This window comes from Mytilus edulis, chromosome 4 (genome assembly GCF_963676685.1).
Source record: "Mytilus edulis chromosome 4, xbMytEdul2.2, whole genome shotgun sequence".
Taxonomy (NCBI): Eukaryota; Metazoa; Mollusca; class Bivalvia; order Mytilida; family Mytilidae; genus Mytilus; species Mytilus edulis.
In genome coordinates, this window is record NC_092347.1 from 85,940,094 (window position 1) to 85,958,430 (window position 18,337).

General features: G+C 32.4%; 1 protein-coding gene across 2 annotated transcripts in view; it reads left to right on the forward strand.

Moving 5' to 3' along the window:
* LOC139520850 (uncharacterized) overlaps positions 1 to 3,046 on the forward strand; it is a 28,572-nt gene extending 25,526 nt beyond the window's left edge. For both annotated transcript variants that reach the window (XM_071313842.1, XM_071313841.1), the window contains exons 21-23: positions 590 to 750; positions 1,144 to 1,280; positions 1,560 to 3,046. In XM_071313842.1, coding sequence (XP_071169943.1) covers positions 590 to 750; positions 1,144 to 1,280; positions 1,560 to 3,010 — 1,749 coding nt within the window. In that variant the 3' untranslated portion in view covers positions 3,011 to 3,046. The remainder of the gene's footprint in view (positions 1 to 589; positions 751 to 1,143; positions 1,281 to 1,559) is intronic.
* Positions 3,047 to 18,337: the final 15,291 nt, after the last annotated feature.

The following is an 18,337-nucleotide window of genomic DNA, read 5'->3' on the forward strand; positions in this document are numbered from 1 at the left end:
ATTTTATATTGCACAAGCTTGTGAGTGCAATATATGTTCTACGAGGGACAATATTCCCCAATATTCATGCAATAACCCTTTTATTGTATAGCAATATAATATTTGAAAGTAAAAATTGGTTTAAACTACGATTTTGTCGTTGATGACGTCATGAATTTTAAAGATTTATTGCACTAGTGCAATATTGGAATTTATTGCACGCTAACTTTTGGTTACTTTCTGTGGGATATATTATATTGCTATGCAATAAAATTACATGCAAAGTTAACTTGCATGACCCTTGGCACTTGCATGTATTTGCCTCCATTTACTACTGCAACAATTTATCATCACAACTCCTTTGAAACCACACAACATAATTCCATGAAATTTTGTAGATAATAAGAGAACACTATGTAGAGGAAATTATGTTTAACCAAATTTCTAGGAGTTATGCTCCTTTGAACTATCTGATTGTCCAGTGGCATTATAAAGGTCTGGGGTATGTGAGCTTGCTCTCAAAGGTTCTGTAATTAAAAATGCCTTTGCTTATCGATAAATTTCTTCGTTTGATATGGTTTTGATTGATAACGCATATATTTATTTACAGGGTAAACAGATAGGTACAGACAAACTGCAGGAGATATATTTGGAATGTTTTGAGATGATTTGGGAGATTTCAGGAGAATCTTTACTCGACACAGTGGAGAACGTCAGATCTCGTCTTCTGAAGGAATGCCAGGAGAAAATACTCAATACAGCAGTTTCACAGTAATGTTTTTATTTATTAAAAGTTAATTTTCATAGACATCCCTCTATAGAAGTATTTTTTAAGAGTTCAGTGTAAATTGTTGTCATAGAACCTTCACCAGTCTGAAATTTGTCATCAGAATTCCTACAATTTCAAATAAATAAAGTTTTCTTCATTAATCATTTATGATACTAAAATGAGAACTCTTATTTAGATATCATTAATTTAAAACAGATAGTGTTTATCAGAACTTACAGTTTCAATTACCATTTTCTGATCATGCTTTTGAAAACATTCAAATGCATATTTTGTTTAAAGACAGTTCTTACATTCTTTAAATATATATAATTCTCTGCACAGCTATTATTGTAGATATGTGTTGTTAATTGTTTCTTTCTTTCTTATTTTCCTAGGCATATCAGATCCCGTACCCTTCAAATTTACCTGTTACTGAACATGAAACAGAAAATACAGAAGACAACAGATAAAGATGTACAAGCAGGTGTTATGACATCTGATGTGGGTTGTCAGACTGAAGACACACCTTTTAGTAAGCTGAATAATTAGAGCCTACAAGTGCATTTGTATAATCAATTAAAAGATGCTTAAAATCTAATTATTTAAATGTGTTTCTTCAAGATGGTATGTTGACCTCTCAATGTATTGATGGGTCACAGGGTTTCTGTCTCATAAACATATAACCCCCATTTGTTATTTTTGATATAATTTACAACAAATGTTAATGAAACCTAGACATTATTTGTTTAATAATTTAACCTACAGTGTTCATATGATCAAACAATTTAATAATTTACATTCAATATTTCAGTTCCAGCAGAAGAGAAGACAGAATTCACTGTTGCGGTCAAGTACCAGAAATCTACCAGACCACCTTTTTTCCCTCCAAAGTCATCTAAATATTACAGACCAAACTCTAGAAGTTCCACACCTAGCTCTGTTCATTCTGACAAATCTGAGGACTCATGGCCAAACCTTTCAAAATCTAGTGCTTCTGGTGTTAGAAAATTTATTTCACCAGTTGCCGACGGAAAACCTTCATCCAATGATAATAGCTTTAGATCTGATGTTCAGTCTCCAGCAGGGGATGATGTACTACTAATGACCCCTGCTTCCTTCACGGACAGTCTACACAGTCCTGATGACAGTAGTGTATATTATTCTGTCAGTGACAATTTCAACAATAGTTCGGTACTAAATTTTAAGGATACATCATCAAGTGAAAATCTGTTGAAACCAACCCCTCACAAATGTGATATTCGTGAGACATTTGGTGGAGGAGATAAAAGTCGGGAAGTTAGTCCTCTTACTAAATTGATTGAAATAGATGCAAAATCTACTTTTTATAAAACAGATGAAAACAGGAACATTCATCTGAATGATAGACTACACAAGTCCCCTAGGGAACATCCTGTCATTGAATCTAGTCCAAAAAGTTCAAAAGTTCATGCTTGTCCAAACAGTTCAACAGTTAATGCTTCTAAAAAGACTGACTGGTGGGACATGGATGAAGATATCAAAATGGCACAAACAAGGGTCAAGGACAATTGGTATGATACTGAAGACTCGTCCGAGAATATAAGTATCAAGTCTGAAAAAGTACCAGCAAAATCTTTAGCAAATTGTGCAAATGTTCTGCTTGTGCCTGCCAAAACTCATGGAACTTCACAACCATCCATACCACAAGTTAAGACAAATGTGGTTGTTAATGAGAAAGCGTGTATGAAATCGCCTTTACGACACGAGCATGCAAAAACTACTAAAAGTCAGTGTTTAAGTCATGTAAGCTATGCAGACAAGGTAAAACCTATATCCGGTGAAAAATGTAGTACAACACAAGATACAATTCCTGTTGCTATTAATATGCATGAAGATTCTTCTCTTTCTAAAGACACATCTGATAAACCAGAAGAACCGACCGATTCAGGAAAAAACAAAGTCATTGATTGGTGGAAAATTGGTGTAGACGAGGATAATGATACAGATAAAGATCTTGATAACTTTGATGATGAAGATTGGGAATCGTATAGTGGTAGTACAGAGGACATATCTCAGAGCCTAACTTCAGAGTCTATCAGTTCTGAAGTACCAGAGAAAACAGCATCGAAAAGCAGCAAAGTGACAATTGTACGGGATTATCAAACAGCAGAAAAACCAAAGCCATCTTGGACTCCAGGAGCAAGAAAATGTACTATGTGTGGTGATACATCACATTTGATTTATGACTGTCCAAACAAACATAAAAAAGGTTTATTTTACTAAAATATCGTCAAAATAACCTTAAAAAAATGCAGCAATAATTAAAGGGAAAATTCACGATTTTTTACTTATGGTTTAAATATGTTCATTATGACATAATATATATATTCACAAAGTTTTATCGCTATATGTGCAGTAATAAAGGAGAAATTCAATAATTAATGAAAAAATATCAACTACTTCCTGTAGGTCGTGACGTTTTCTCCTGATTTTTGCATGCCGGGATTTAAAATACAATCATTAAAAGTCTTGGTTTTTAATCATATTTTAACGTAATCGTTAGCGCGCCGATGACTTATGCTTTATCTAATAACCATCCGATAATAAGAAGATAAAACGCACAGACGTTCAATTGTACTCATTCGTGAGATAAATTATCTATGTTAAACGTATATATTCGAATTATTTTTGTAGACAACACAAAAAGTTATAAATTTATTTTTAATAAATGCATTTTCGGACTGATAAGGTGAACAAATTAAAGTACAATAATCTGTAAAGACAATATGTTGGTGTACTATTATTGACCTTTTACTATCTCTGCTATGACTAGGGTTATACGATGTGTGTATTCACGGTTCTGTGGCAATACTCGTAGATGGCTTGTTGAAAGGTAAATTGTTATTTGCACTTTGGTATTTAACCACGCCTCTAGGGCACACCTTGCCAGGTGTGACTGTCTATTCGGATCAGTGGGAGCATTTAATACACACATTAAAAATACATATTCAAGTTGGTGACAAATAAAAATTGGTCGCCGTGGAATTATTTAATTATATTTGGTGCTATTATTTATTTGAATTCAAATAAGTTAATTTACTAAGAAATACACAATTTTCGGTTAAAGACGGGAAACTTAATGCATATGTCAGAATGAAATGATATACAAGTCTTGTCCTTGATTTATGTCTCATAAAAAAGGGGGACTTAGAAATTAGAAATAGCTTTACTAAATCATTTTTATTTGTCTTTATTAGGCGAAAAAATGTACGAGAACACTTACATTTAGACTTTTGAAAGCCATGTATTAATTAATATATGAAACTATCTGAAGATAACTTTACCGAAGCGGAATATAATATGTACGAATAAAGAAAAAATACTTTTGTATTGGAATGGAATCGAAAAATTACGAATAGATATTCTTTTCAAGTGTGAAAAACGTCAACCAAATTTATTCATAATCGGGAACGTCCTTATTAAAATCTGAGACTACTATAATAATCGTCGTCTCCCAACGTATATATATACTTAAATAACTATTTGACCAACGATGTTTAAAATTAAAAGACAACGAATTTAATGTTATCCTTCCCTATTTTTGAATGTTATTATAAGTCTGTTCAACTTGCAAGAATACCCCTAAAGCGGACAAATATCCGACAAGCAGTTTATTCTTTAAATTGCTGTCATTGAATATCAAGAAAGAAAATAAATCCCGAAATTGATACTCAATAGTTTTCCTAGAAAAATATTCACATCCCTTGGGGATTATTAGTGTACGTCCAGTTGCATATTTTTTACATGAATGTTGGAACAATTGTGATGAAGACGAATTTCGTCCTTTATTCGAGAACAATCTAATTGATATATAAATCTGTGAGTTTACTATGTTCTTAACTTCGATGAACCAAAGCAAGTTATAAATTGACCTGTATTTAAATCAAATTGTTTCTTTTTTTTCTTCTTCTTCTTTTGGTATACAATAGTCTATCGAATTCGTTGATTACATACTGTTGGCATACGTGGACTAGTCTATTTACAAAACTTTTACCACAATTTACACAAAATGTATGTTTCTTTCTTATGTTCAATGTATACATGTATACATATTTTAAATTGCGCTACTGACTATAGTTCCGTAACTTTCTACCCAGGCGTATGTATACACGAATCGTCGACAAGTGCGCACATTTTTTTTAAATCAATAATTCTGGTATGTTCCAATCTGTCCTAAACTATTGACAACGAGTATATATTACATTTTCCCAAATTAACCCTTGGAAAAATATGTAAATAGATTTGTATTTCTTCAATTTTTTTTTTTGTATTATTTTTTTTTTATAAATAATATTCTTTACACCAGAAATGTTATTTATAAACAAGCGTATGAGTTCAGTAATGACTAGTATATTATATCACTTTCGGACACGCAAGACAAAAATGTATATTATACATGCACCTGATAGTTCAAAATGGAAAGTTATAAGTAACGGTCGTGTACACTGATCAATACCTACAGAAGTGAAACGATGCATGAACTTGCAAGCCCGCCGGACAGGAAATCGATTGAATACCTGGACGTGTCACCTTACACCCCTTCCAATACCTTTGGGAGTAATACCTTTAGCCATGCTGGTGATCAGATGAGGGAAGATCCGAATTTATTTAAATAAAGTTTATTACTTGAAAGAATTATGAACGAATTAGATTTTCGAAAACAATTTCCACGGAACACTTATTTATGATTTGAACTTTGACTTTTTAACTAATTACAATATTATCAGTTTAAAAATAACAGACTATATGGTTATTTAAAAATATAAGACCATTTTCCGTATCAAGTTAGTCAGTCAGATAAAACAACCGTACGATTGACAAGATATCGACACGCAATTACGACTACATCGTTTACTGTAGTTTTGTTCCTTTGCGGTTTATAGACATATCGGGATTTTTCATCGGAGAAGGTGACAAGATGGCGGAGAGCAAAGAACTGATACACAAAATTTAAAATTGATGGTGATCTCTTATTTAGCGGAATAAAACTTTAATATCTATAAATTTGATCATTTTTATACAGAATGGACATAATATCAATTTTTGATTTTTTTGCGAAGTTTCCCTTTAATAATTTCTGAAACTTTCAAGGACTTTGGGTTATTTCATTATCCATACAAATATTAAACCATTGTTAAAATATTTTTAGTGCGGAAGATTCTTACCAAGAACAACCAGAAACAACATTTTTTGGCAGTCTTTCAAAAATATTACCAAAAATTCTTCATGAAAGAGTATAAACAGCTTCTTCAAAAATAGATCATTTTAACCTTGATTTATTGCTTTACTGATATTGTTTCAAGTTTACACCAAAGTCATTTTTTACATGTACTTGAATCTTTATTACCATCAGTTTTAATGTATAGATAATAGATTTCGGTTCATATTTCACAGACTTCTGTTCCAGTTGATTTGAATGTGTTTATTGTGTTACTGTGAACATAAATTTGTGTAAACTGCGCATCTTTCAGTATTTGTGGAAAAGCAGTCTTTTCAAAACTACATGATTTTTTGCCTGACTGGTTATTTCCAATTTCTGAAATATTTTTTTTCATATTTCTGTAGCTTCCCAGTGTTTTTGGTAAGATGTACACAGTCATGGTTATTTTCAGATAACAATTGTTTTCAATTAATTAGGAATCTGTTATCAATTTTGATTTAATTTGTTTATGAAAAAAGTAGAAGTATGTAATTCATTTATGATACAAAAACCAAATGACGCAAATAAACAAAAGATATCTACAGGGCAACATATTCTTTCACAAGCAATACATATCAGGTTCTTATTTATAAATATGTCTAGCTTTAAATCATTCAGAGTTTAAACAGCTCTAAAATAGATTTAAGGGGGCTCGCGGGTCTAAATGATTTTTTTTTATTTAATATAGGATTTCGCTATATTTTTCTATAAATGAACTTTATCTTATCCTTAATAGAAAAATGAAATAAAAAAATGGGGTCACCGTTTATTTACGCTCACAATCTGCCTTAGTAAGAAGCATACATTTTTGATGATGTCCTTTTTTTCTGTTGAACTAATAGGAGAAATAGTGGTAATATCGAAATTAAAAAAAGAACTAAATTACAGAAATCGCTTAAATTTTACAATTATTTAGTTTATGTACAGTTTATTCGAAAACAACAATAAAAAATATAGGTCACCGATGAGTTAAAAAAGATATTTTAATTTTAATGCCAAAAAATGGCATTTTTGCACCAAAGGGAGATAATTTAGAGCCTTTTCAATGATATCGTCATTTTAAAAGTCACCTGGGGTCAACACGAATTGATTTTTTGGAATGATTTTTGTACCATTTGATAAAGTAACAACTACTTAAGGCAATTAATAAGATTTGTAATGTAAACTAAAAGTTTATTTTTTTTCTAAAAATCTTAAACCCGCGAGCCTCCTTAACAGAAATTATCATAGATCTGCCATAAACACCAAATGTTACATAATAACCCAAAAAGATGTTAGGGTAGGACATAAGAGAGAGTCAGATGGGGTTCACATATAAATAGAGAATAATGGGCCAAAACTGCTGAAAAAGGGGTAAAAATAGTAAAAAATAGAGAATTCTGGGGTGCTTAGATATAGAAAATAGAGAATAATGGGCATAAAATATAAAGAATAGAGAAAAATTTCCTAAAAAATTAAAAGAATACAGATATGAAGGAAACCCCATTGAGACCCTCACAAGACAACCACCATAAAGGTTCCTGACTTAAATCTCAACCCTCCATCGTAATCTTGATCTGTCGAATCAGATGCTAAATATTCGTGGGAAACTTGATATTGATGCTTAGAACATCATTATTTTGTAGCTAATCTTCAGTACATTGTAAACCATAGATGATACATCAATCTTTTTTTTCTTTTTTTGTTTATGATTGCAAGGTGCTGATACTAAGTGTATATTAGATGTATTTATTTATTTTGTCAGTTTTTAGTTTTAGTTTGATGCCAAATGTTATATAACAGTATAAGAATACTATATTTGTATGTATGTATGTACCTGAGATAAGGTTGAAAAATCTTAGTAATTAAACATAGTGTATGTCTTTGTTTCTCTCTTAATTAATTAACCCTTTCAAGGCGAACAATGCGTTGAGGCATCCCCGTAGCCAGGCCGAACAATGTGTTGAGGCATCCCCGTAGCCAGGCCGAACAATGCTTTCAGGCATAGACAATCACGTGATAATCATATTTTTTTTGTCTTTTAACTCATTTCCCCCCGTAAAGCTATGTTTAACCTATACATATATAGGTTTTCAGGAAGCTTGTATATCACAGTTAAAGAATACCAATTATGACTGAATTTGATACCTTATATATACTTCAATACAATGAAAGATCGGTAGCGTCAACAAACAAAATAAGCCGCCGCCATTTTGTACAAAAACATGTGATGCGAACATGTGACTTTTTTCGTCGAGAAAAGGTTATTTGGAAGGAAAGTTAATTTGATTTCATGAATATTTTGATTAACATTATGATACAAATTACGAAAAACGATTTTAACAATTGCACGGAGAATAAAATCAATTAATAATCCGACTTCCGTCGGCGCGGCAATTGGATTTTCCCCACGAGTGCAAAAGGTCGCACTCCTTTTATGGAAGTTCTAAATAAAACAATCCAATCACATTCCTCTCTCACTTGCCGATGTCAAGGACGCATAATTATAGTAAATATTAGTAAAATGTCGTTTCATGGTCTGTATCGTGTCTGTAACATTCTGAGACATAAAAATGTCCGATAGTTTTGAGAACGAGTTTGAGGGATTTTTCGTGGGAGAAGTAGATCTTCTTGGTCAACGGTATGAAATGCATTGACCTCAAAATGACATCGGTGATGATTTCATGATCACTCCTGAAGTGATGTTGAAAGAGAAGGGGTCAGCGAACTTTCAGATGAAAATAATGACAGCTGACAGATGTAAATAATGCCCCTGATGTCCCCCAACAATGACTGATGGCACCAAGAATTTTATATATTGAAATTTGAAAGAGGTCTTCCCCATTTATCCCAGAAGTAACTGCCTAACTGGTCCACAAAACATATGAGACCCAAAGAAGGATATTTTTTCCAGATGTTTCTATCTGACAACCAAATAATTGATAGTTATAATTTAAATTAGATAAGATAAGACATTTTATTCCAAAGATAAGATATTTTGATTCCAGAGATAAGATATTTTTATTATAATTAAAGGGCCCATGAAGAGCAAAGTATGAATATTGCAATGATTTGATAATTAACATAAAACCGGTAATGTTTTTATAAATCATATATAAATATGAATATAATCATCTCAAGTTTAAGATGTTAAACCGCAGCCAGATTAGAGCCACACACATGTATTAGAGTAAAAAAGCCATAACAATTATGTTTTTATTTTAACAGGCAATTATTCTCATATTCAATATATATGTACATTGCCGGAAAATAAAATATAATTGTATGAGCTTTAAAATTTAGGACAAAAATGTTATATTTTCTGACAATGTACATATATTGTTTTTATCCTGAAATTTATTAATCCCAACACTTGAAGGCTTTATCATGTTTATAGTTATTAAAATATAAGTCATGGTCTCTTATTTTTCAAAGAAATGGACGAAATTATGCAGATAATAAGGTATCTTCACTTCACTGCTCGCACCAGGGAGGTGAACAAAGATGGGAGACTAATAATGATGTATCTTACAAACTCACAAATTAAAGACCCCCCTTAACAGACAAAAAATGAGAGACCAACATGTCCCCAAACGATAGGTGGCGATTCATGATATCTTACAAAGGGAGGGATGCATTCAAGCAATTCATGCCTTCTAAAACAAAGAAATGGGCCATCAAACTTTGGGTTTTGGTAGCGTCAGACATGGTGTATGTCATATTGTGAAATCTACCATGTCAAGACAGATCAAACACATGTAGGTTAACTCTGTTTGCCAGTAGATTTTGGGAAACAAGATAAGGTGTCACGTATGCTAGGGTAGCTATTAAAGGTACACAGGAAAAAAAGGTTTGAAAATATGGTTGTGTTGAATGTAGAAAACCACTTTGCCTACCCCATTGCTTCACTGTCTCCCACTCAGTCAAAAATTAAACTTCTTAAATTAACAGTTACTTTGTTACAATTTTTAATTTGAAAGGATATTATATACACATAATTTGTTGAAAAGGTTTTCACAGATAAGTTGTTGAAAGGATATTCATAATTTATATTTGTTGTTACAGTTGACATTTTCATTTAATTTTTTTTTTAATAAGGAACATTAAATTATTTTCATCATTGAACAATACAAAACCAAAGACAGTGGAAATTCTAGCATCCCATGGAGTCAGGACACTTATAATAAATAATTTTAAAAATAAATCATTGACTTTTTTAAAGTAATTTTATTTTTAAAAGTTCATGATTGTCTTTCAACATTTAATTATGTCTCACTTAATTTATCAACACATTATTAAAGTGTTAAATGTACATGGATAAGTGTGTCAGGTCATCTTACATTTAATTAATATTTCCATGCACTCAGTGGTTTGATACAAAAAAAACAGAAAAAAATATTTGCACATTAAAAAAAAAGCACATATTAATCTCAAAAGTTTTGATTTACCAGAAAAAAATATCATTAGATATCTCCATTAAAATATTAAAAATTCCACAAAAGATCCCAATAGTCAATTTAGATCAATATTCATGCAAAAATTCAAAGAAAACATCGGACTAAGAAAGACAACTCCAACTTATCCAGGGACACAACTTCCTATCTGGTGATTGCATTGTACAGGTAAAAAAATGGCCGCCGCGGAATTTGTCAAACCATTTTTATTCGTATTTATTCTGACTAATAAGCCAGAATTTTGACTCTGGAGTTATTTTTTCTATAAAACTATGATAAAGGAACACTCGAAATTGTTAATTACCATTTGTATTGTTAATTTAGAAGATCGGAGGCAAAAATATAAACCGGTCACAAAAAAAATAAATTTCTCAAATCAAACGTCATTTTCTTTCCACAAAAGGTTAAAAAAAATCAAAAGTAGGTATTGTCATGTAAATTTATTTATATTGCAACACTCCTTTCATACTTAAGTGTAACAATATCGAGTTTGAAACCGATTTGATGAGAAACAACAAAGATACACACGTTTTTATTAAAACGTCATTTTTTTCCCATTCACACGTCAAATTAATTCAGGCCAGGCAAACTGCGCGCGGAAATTTGATCAGGTCACACAACGTCGCGGAAAAAAACAATTCAGTAAGGAAAGTGTTAAAAGATCTAAGTAGTCCATATCTGAATCCATTTAGGCCATTTGCAATGATTATTCTGTATGCATTGCTATCACCACTGATTAGTTTAAAACTTTTTTATTTTCCTATGTGGCTGTAGATATATAAAAAAAGGATGATACTGAAGTATTTTGAATTTATATTGGTGGTTCTTTTAAAATTATATTGATTTATTTTAGATGATTCTTAAAAGTACTAAGTTTGATAGTTATTGCCTTTTATCGGTTATTCGTATATTTTCCCTTTGATCTTACTGCCTAATATGTTCGAGTATCAACTTACTGGCTGTATCACTGAAAATATTAGGCAATACATTGTGTGACATCATAATTACTGATTGAAACCTTCTTGTATTTTCATTTTTAGCTCACTTGGCCCAAAATTGGGTTTTATTCCTTAAAAAGGGTGATTTTCCAGTTATTGGACTATGGGGCATTCAGACACCTTCTTTTATTTATCTATCAATCAAATTTATTTAAGTAAAATTAATATTCAGATGATATACTTACTTTTCAGCTTTTAGTAAAATTCTAAAGTGACAATCTGATCCATCCTGTTTTTCAACATTTTAATCACATTACAATGAAGCAATATTTCAATAATTATATGTCAATATTATCCTTTAATTGTGTTCTTAATTGGTGACTATTTCCATTTGTATGTTATTTTATGTTTATTTTAAATTTATATTTTTTTCATTGTGGCTATTTCTTTGGTGTTACACAATGCAATGCTCAAGTCTTGTCTGACAGGGTGAGGTGAATATGATATTGATTTTTTTTTTAACAGAGATTGTGTGAATTGGAAGTGTACATGAAGGTTTGATTTGTAATTACATATCAAAATAAGCCCTTTGTTTTGTGAGCTTTGGTCAGCTTTCTTTTTTTTAATTGAATGAAATTTGACTATTGTTTTCACTGAGAATTTGTCCCTGCTAAGTTAATAATTTAATGATTTTATTTTTCCAAAGGATTGAAAACAATCAATCTAGTTGACAATGACTGGGCTGAAAAGTTAGTGTACAACACACTTCACAGAAAGCTAAAGACTAAGCAATCTAAAGGCAAATGATTTATGATATTGTCTTTGAAATCTAAATCTTTTATCTTTAATAAATTTTTGAGCTGAAATTCCAAATGATAAGATCAAATTGGTTTTTCTAACTCACAATTTTATTGAGTGAGATTATTGTTTAATTGGAAAATGGAGAGACAGCTATTGTATTTGGAATAATATGTCTCTGAATTTGACTCTTAAAGATGTACACTACAAACAAGGATTAATAAATGGTTGTGATTAAAAACATGTTCCTGATAGGAAAGCCTGTAAAGGACTTGTTAGTAGTGGACATTCCTATGAGTATAATTATACTTCTGCCTAAAATAGGTTTTAAAATTGTTGAAGTCACCGTTGATTATTGATCATATTTTACAGTGTATATTTTGAAATATAATTGAATTTCTTAATACACAGTTCACCAAATGTTCATCTGGTAAGGAGAACAGATATTGTTAATGTTATGATTAATAAATGCCATTGTTATTATGTTCATTTATTTCTTGGCTATTAATTAACCCATCTGAACATATAGAATCAACATATGATGCAAAATGCATACAGTTGACATCATCATACAATTAGTTGCAAAGGAATAGAACATCATTTCATTGTATTTCCATTTATATATTTTTTCAAAAAGGGGGAGAGTCCATAAAAACTGGCAAAATCAGAGGTTATTAACCAACAGAATGGATTTTAAATAACTGTCATATTCCGGACTTGGAACAGGCATTATCCAATGAAAATGATGGATTAAATATAAAAAAAGAAGATGGGGTATGATTGCCAATGAGACAACTCTCCACAAGAGACCAAAATGATGCAGAAATAAACACCTATAGGTCACCGTACGGTCTTTAACAATGAGCAAAGCCCATACCGCATAACGGCCTTCTTTATGTAAAAAATCAACGAAAGCAAATATGTAACACATAAACAGACGACAACCACTGAATTACACACTCCTGATTTGGGACAGGCACATACATACATAATATGGCAGGGTTATTAAATATGTTAGCTGGATCCCAACCCTCCCCTAACCTCGGACAGTGGTATAACAGTACAGTAAACCTGGTTTTTAGCTAGCTAAATGTCACAAATGATGACCAAAATCAACTTGTTTGTTTGATTTTCATTAGAATAAAGAAAACCACATTGTATTTGAAGCTTGGGATATGTATAAGTTGGTTTTACATATATCAATTCATCTTTGTTTACTACTTGTCTAAATAGGTAAACTCAATTTTTTAACGGAATAAACTATATAAAGCAAGCTTTAACTACGAAAAAGTTATCTCTTTAAAAAAAAACTAGAGGCTCTTAAGAGCCTGTGTCGCTCACCTTGGTCTCTGTGCATATTAAACAAAGGACACATGGATTCATGACAAAAGTGTGTTTTGGTGATGGTGATGTGTTTGAAGTTCTTACTTAACTGAACATTCTTGCTACTTACAATTATCTTTATCTATAATGAACTTTGCTCATTAGTAAGAGGAAATTATTTTGTAAAAATTTACAAAAATTGACCAAATTAATGAAAATGGTTAAAAATTTACTATAAAGGGCAATAACTCCTTAAGGGGTCAACTGACCATTTTGGTCATGTTGACTTATTTGTAGGTCTTACTTTGCTGAACATTATTGCTGTTTACAGTTTATCTCTATCTATAATAGTAGTCAAGATAATAAACAAAAATGGCAAAATTTCTCTAAAAATTACCAATTGGGGGGCAGCAACCAAACAACCGGTTGTCCAATTCACCTGAAAATTTTAGGGCAAATAGATCTTTACCTATTAAACAATTCTACTCCAGTCAGAATTGCTGTAAATGCTTCGGTTTCAGAGTTATAAGCCAATATCTACATTTTACCCCCTATGTTCTATTTTTAGCCATGGCGGCCATCTTGGTTGGTTGGCCGGGTCACACCACACATTTTTTTAAACTAGATACCCAAATGATGATTGTGGCCAAGTTTGGTTTAATTTGGCCCAGTAGTTTCAGAGGAGAAGATTTTTATAAAAGCTAACGCTGGACGACAACGCCGGACGACGGACGCAAAGTGACGAGAAAAGCTCAATTGGCCCTTTGGGCCAGGTGAGCTAAAAAGGAAACCAGTTTTCCTGTTTATTTTTATTCTCAACAATTCTATACCCCTTGCATTCTAAGTAGCACAGATGGGGGTTTATAGATTTTGACCTGTCCATCAGTCATCTTTAACTGATGTTTACTGAAAAACTTCATACCATATTGCAACCTTACTTAAGAATTGAATGCTTCTTTTTGTAACTTTATTGGGGTGTAAAAGCGTTGACCGAAGTACATTTTGTACGAAACGCTTTTACAACCCTATAAAGTTACAAAAAGAAGCATTAAATACTTATAATTACATTTTTTAGCTATGATCATGAAAACACGAATTTTATAATTTTTTTATTTAATTCACCTGTGCACTTTATTGTGGGACCACGTGTTATCCTGATTGAAAGTTTTATTGAGTAATGCAATTGCTTAAGAAATAACATGTGATATGCAGTTAGCCAATCAGAATAAAGTATTATAATGAAACATACATCTAATGTAGTTATTTGCATATAATGTCATATATAATAAGGGAAAGATCCCTGCAGAAATTGAGGTCATACAGAAAAGTTGTTCCCAATTGCTAAATCAAATATTGCATTTGATATATCAAAGCTACTGGATGAAATTTGTACAGAAAAGAGCATTAACAGTGGCTGATCAAGGGTTTTTTTTTAAAGTGGGGGCCCACTGACTGCCTAAGAGGAGGTCACTCCTATCATGCTTCAGTGATTCCCTTTATAATGAACCATTTTTTTCCAGAAAAGGAGGGGTCCAGCATCTCCCCCTCCCCTCTCTTAATCCGCCTCTGATCAAGGCGGCTTTATACATATACTTACATTACAACTTACATTGTCAAAGCAGTCAAGTCATTAGGAAAATCAATTTGTGTGATACAATACTGTCTCAGATCTTGATTAAACGGGGCAAGGAGTAAGTGAGCTTGCTCATTAATGGCTCTTTAATCCATGTTTCTTTCACAACAGAAGAATTGTTACATCACAATCAAATTTTGTTTTGTTTCAAAAGCCATCCGTCTGGTGAAAGGGAAAACCCTTGGGTCAATTGAAGGAAAGCGCTAATGAATGACAGAGAGGCAAGTTTGAGATATCAAAAACCAAGTTTAATCTCTCTTGATGCTCAAGTTATTGTCCAAAGAAAAGAACTTCATCAGTCATATCTTGGATATTTTTTTTGTCAATTGAAAATTTCGTGTTTAAAACAGATATTTGATAAAATTGAGAAAGGAAATAGGGAATGTGTCAAAGAGACATATATATCCGACCATAGAGCAGACAACAGCAGAAGGTCACCAACGGTTTTCAATGCAGCGAGAAATCCCCGCACCCGGAGGCGTCCTTCAGCTGGCACCTAAACAAATATATATACTAGTTCAGTGATAATGAATGCCATACTAAACTCCAAATTGTACACAAGAAACTAAAAGTGTACAAACTAAAATTAAAAATAATACAAGACGTAACAAAGGCCAGAGGCCTTGAGTATATTTATAGTTTGTACCTACTAAATTGAGAATGGAAATGGGGAATGTGTCAAAGAGACATATCCGACCATAGAGCAGACAACAGCAGAAGGCCACCAACGGTTTTCAATGCAGCGAGAAATCCCCGCACCCGGAGGCGTCCTTCAGCTGGCACCTAAACAAATATATATACTAGTTCAGTGATAATGAACGCCATACTAAACTCCAAATTGTACACAAGAAACTAAAAGTATACAAACTAAAATTAAAAATAATACAAGACTAACAGAGGCCTTGAGTATATTTATAGTTTGTACCTACTAAATTGAGAATGGAAATGGGGAATGTGTCAAAGAGACATATCCGACCATAGAGCAGACAACAGCAGAAGGTCACCAACGGTTTTCAATGCAGCGAGAAATCCCCGCACCCGGAGGCGTCCTTCAGCTGGCACCTAAACAAATATATATACTAGTTCAGTGATAATGAATACCATACTAAACTCCAAATTGTACACAAGAAACTAAAAGTGTACAAACTAAAATTAAAAATAATACAAGACTAACAAAGGCCAGAGGCCTTGAGTATATTTATAGTTTGTACCTACTAAATTGAGAATGGAAATGGGGAATGTGTCAAAGAGACATATCCGACCATAGAGCAGACAACAGCAGAAGGTCACCAACGGTTTTCAATGCAGCGAGAAATCCCCGCACCCGGAGGCGTCCTTCAGCTGGCATCTAAACAAATATTTATACTAGTTCTGTGATAATGAACGCCATACTAAACTCCAAATTGTACACAAGAGAGGCTTGTATGGGGTATATTGGGATACGGGATATTTGCCATTTTAATTTTAGGGATACGAGATAATTGTCCTAAAAGTAAATGGGATATGGGATATTGATGCATTTATAAGGATATTGAATTTTTAACATGAAAAAAAAATAAGTTGAATTTAAAAGTTAAGTACAGAAATATTTACATCTCACTTGATAAAATTGCCCTAAAAAGTTTAATATTAAAGGTCATTTTAGTGCTTTGTTGATTTTAATTGAGTTAATGGTCGTTTTATTTAAAAGTCATCCAAACCCAAGCGAAAAGTATTGATCTATTTTCGATATTTATATGTTCATATGTACTGATAATTTTAAAAGTATTTGTTTTGCTTTCCATACTTCGTTCCTTATTGTTAATTTTCCTTCTTTGGATTGTGATGTTCCTTTGGCACTATCTTACAGTGTTTGTATATCACAACACCTCCGCTATGCCCGTGTCTGTTGTAACGTTTTGGATTTTAATGAACGAAATCTATGTATTACTGGTAAATAATATTAAGTCAGGGATTTAGTTACCACAAATCACTAAAAATCTTTACTAAATTCTAGATTTGGTTTAAGAGTTTGGTTTTACCTGTAATTTTTTTTTATTTCAAACGGGATAGCACATCCTCATTTTTACGGAGATGTTGTTTACTGTGCCATTGGATGTTGGATGTGTAATGATTGATAATTTAGTCTCAGATGCATCACTTTTTAGCTCACCTGGCCGAAAGGCCAAGTGAGCTTTTCTCATCACTTGGCATCCGGCGTCCGTCGTCGTCGTCATCCGTCGTCGTCCTGCGTTAACTTTTACAAAAATCTTCTCCTCTGAAACTACTGGGCCAAATTTAACCAAACTTGGCCACACTCATCATTGGGGTATCTAGTTAAAAAAATATGTCCGGTGGCCCGGCCAACCAACCAAGATGGCTGCCATGGCTAAAAATAGAACATAGGGGTAAAATGCAGTTTTTGGCATATTATTCAAAAGCCAAAGCATTATGAGCAAATCTGACAGGTGTAAAATTGTTTATCAGGTCAAAATCTATCTGCCATGAAATTTTCAGATGAATCGGATAACCCGTTGTTAGGTTGCTGCCCCTAAATTGGTAATTTTAAGAAAATTTTGCTGTTTTTGGTTATTATCTTGAATAATATTATAGATAGAGATAAACTATGAACAGCAATAATGTTCAGCAAAGTAAGATCTACAAATAAGTCAACATGACCGAAATGGTCAGTTGACCCATATAGGAGTTATTGCCCTTTATAGTCAATGTTTAACCATTTTTCGTAAATCTTAGTAATCTTTTACAAAAATCTTCTCCTCTGAAACTACAGGGCCAAAATTATCCAAACATGACCACAATTATCTTTGGGGTATGTAGTTTGAAAAATGTTTCCGGTGACCCGGCCAACCAACCAAGATGGCCACCATGGCTAAAAATTGAACATAGGGGTAAAATGCAGTTTTTGGCTTATAACTTAAAAACCAAAGCATTTAAAGCAAATCTGACATTGGTCAAATTGTTTATCAGGTCAAGATCTATCTGCCCTGAAATTTTCAGATAAATCGGACAACCTGTTGTTGGGTTCCTGTCCCTGAATTGGTAATTTTAAGGAAATTTTACTGTTTTTGGTTATTACTTGTATATTATTATAGATAGAGATAAACTGTAAACAGCAATAATGTTCAGCAAAGTAAGATTTACAAATAAGTCAACATAACCGAAATGGTCAGTTGACCTGTTTAGGAGTTATTGCCCTTTATGGTCAATTTTTAACCATTTTCTGTA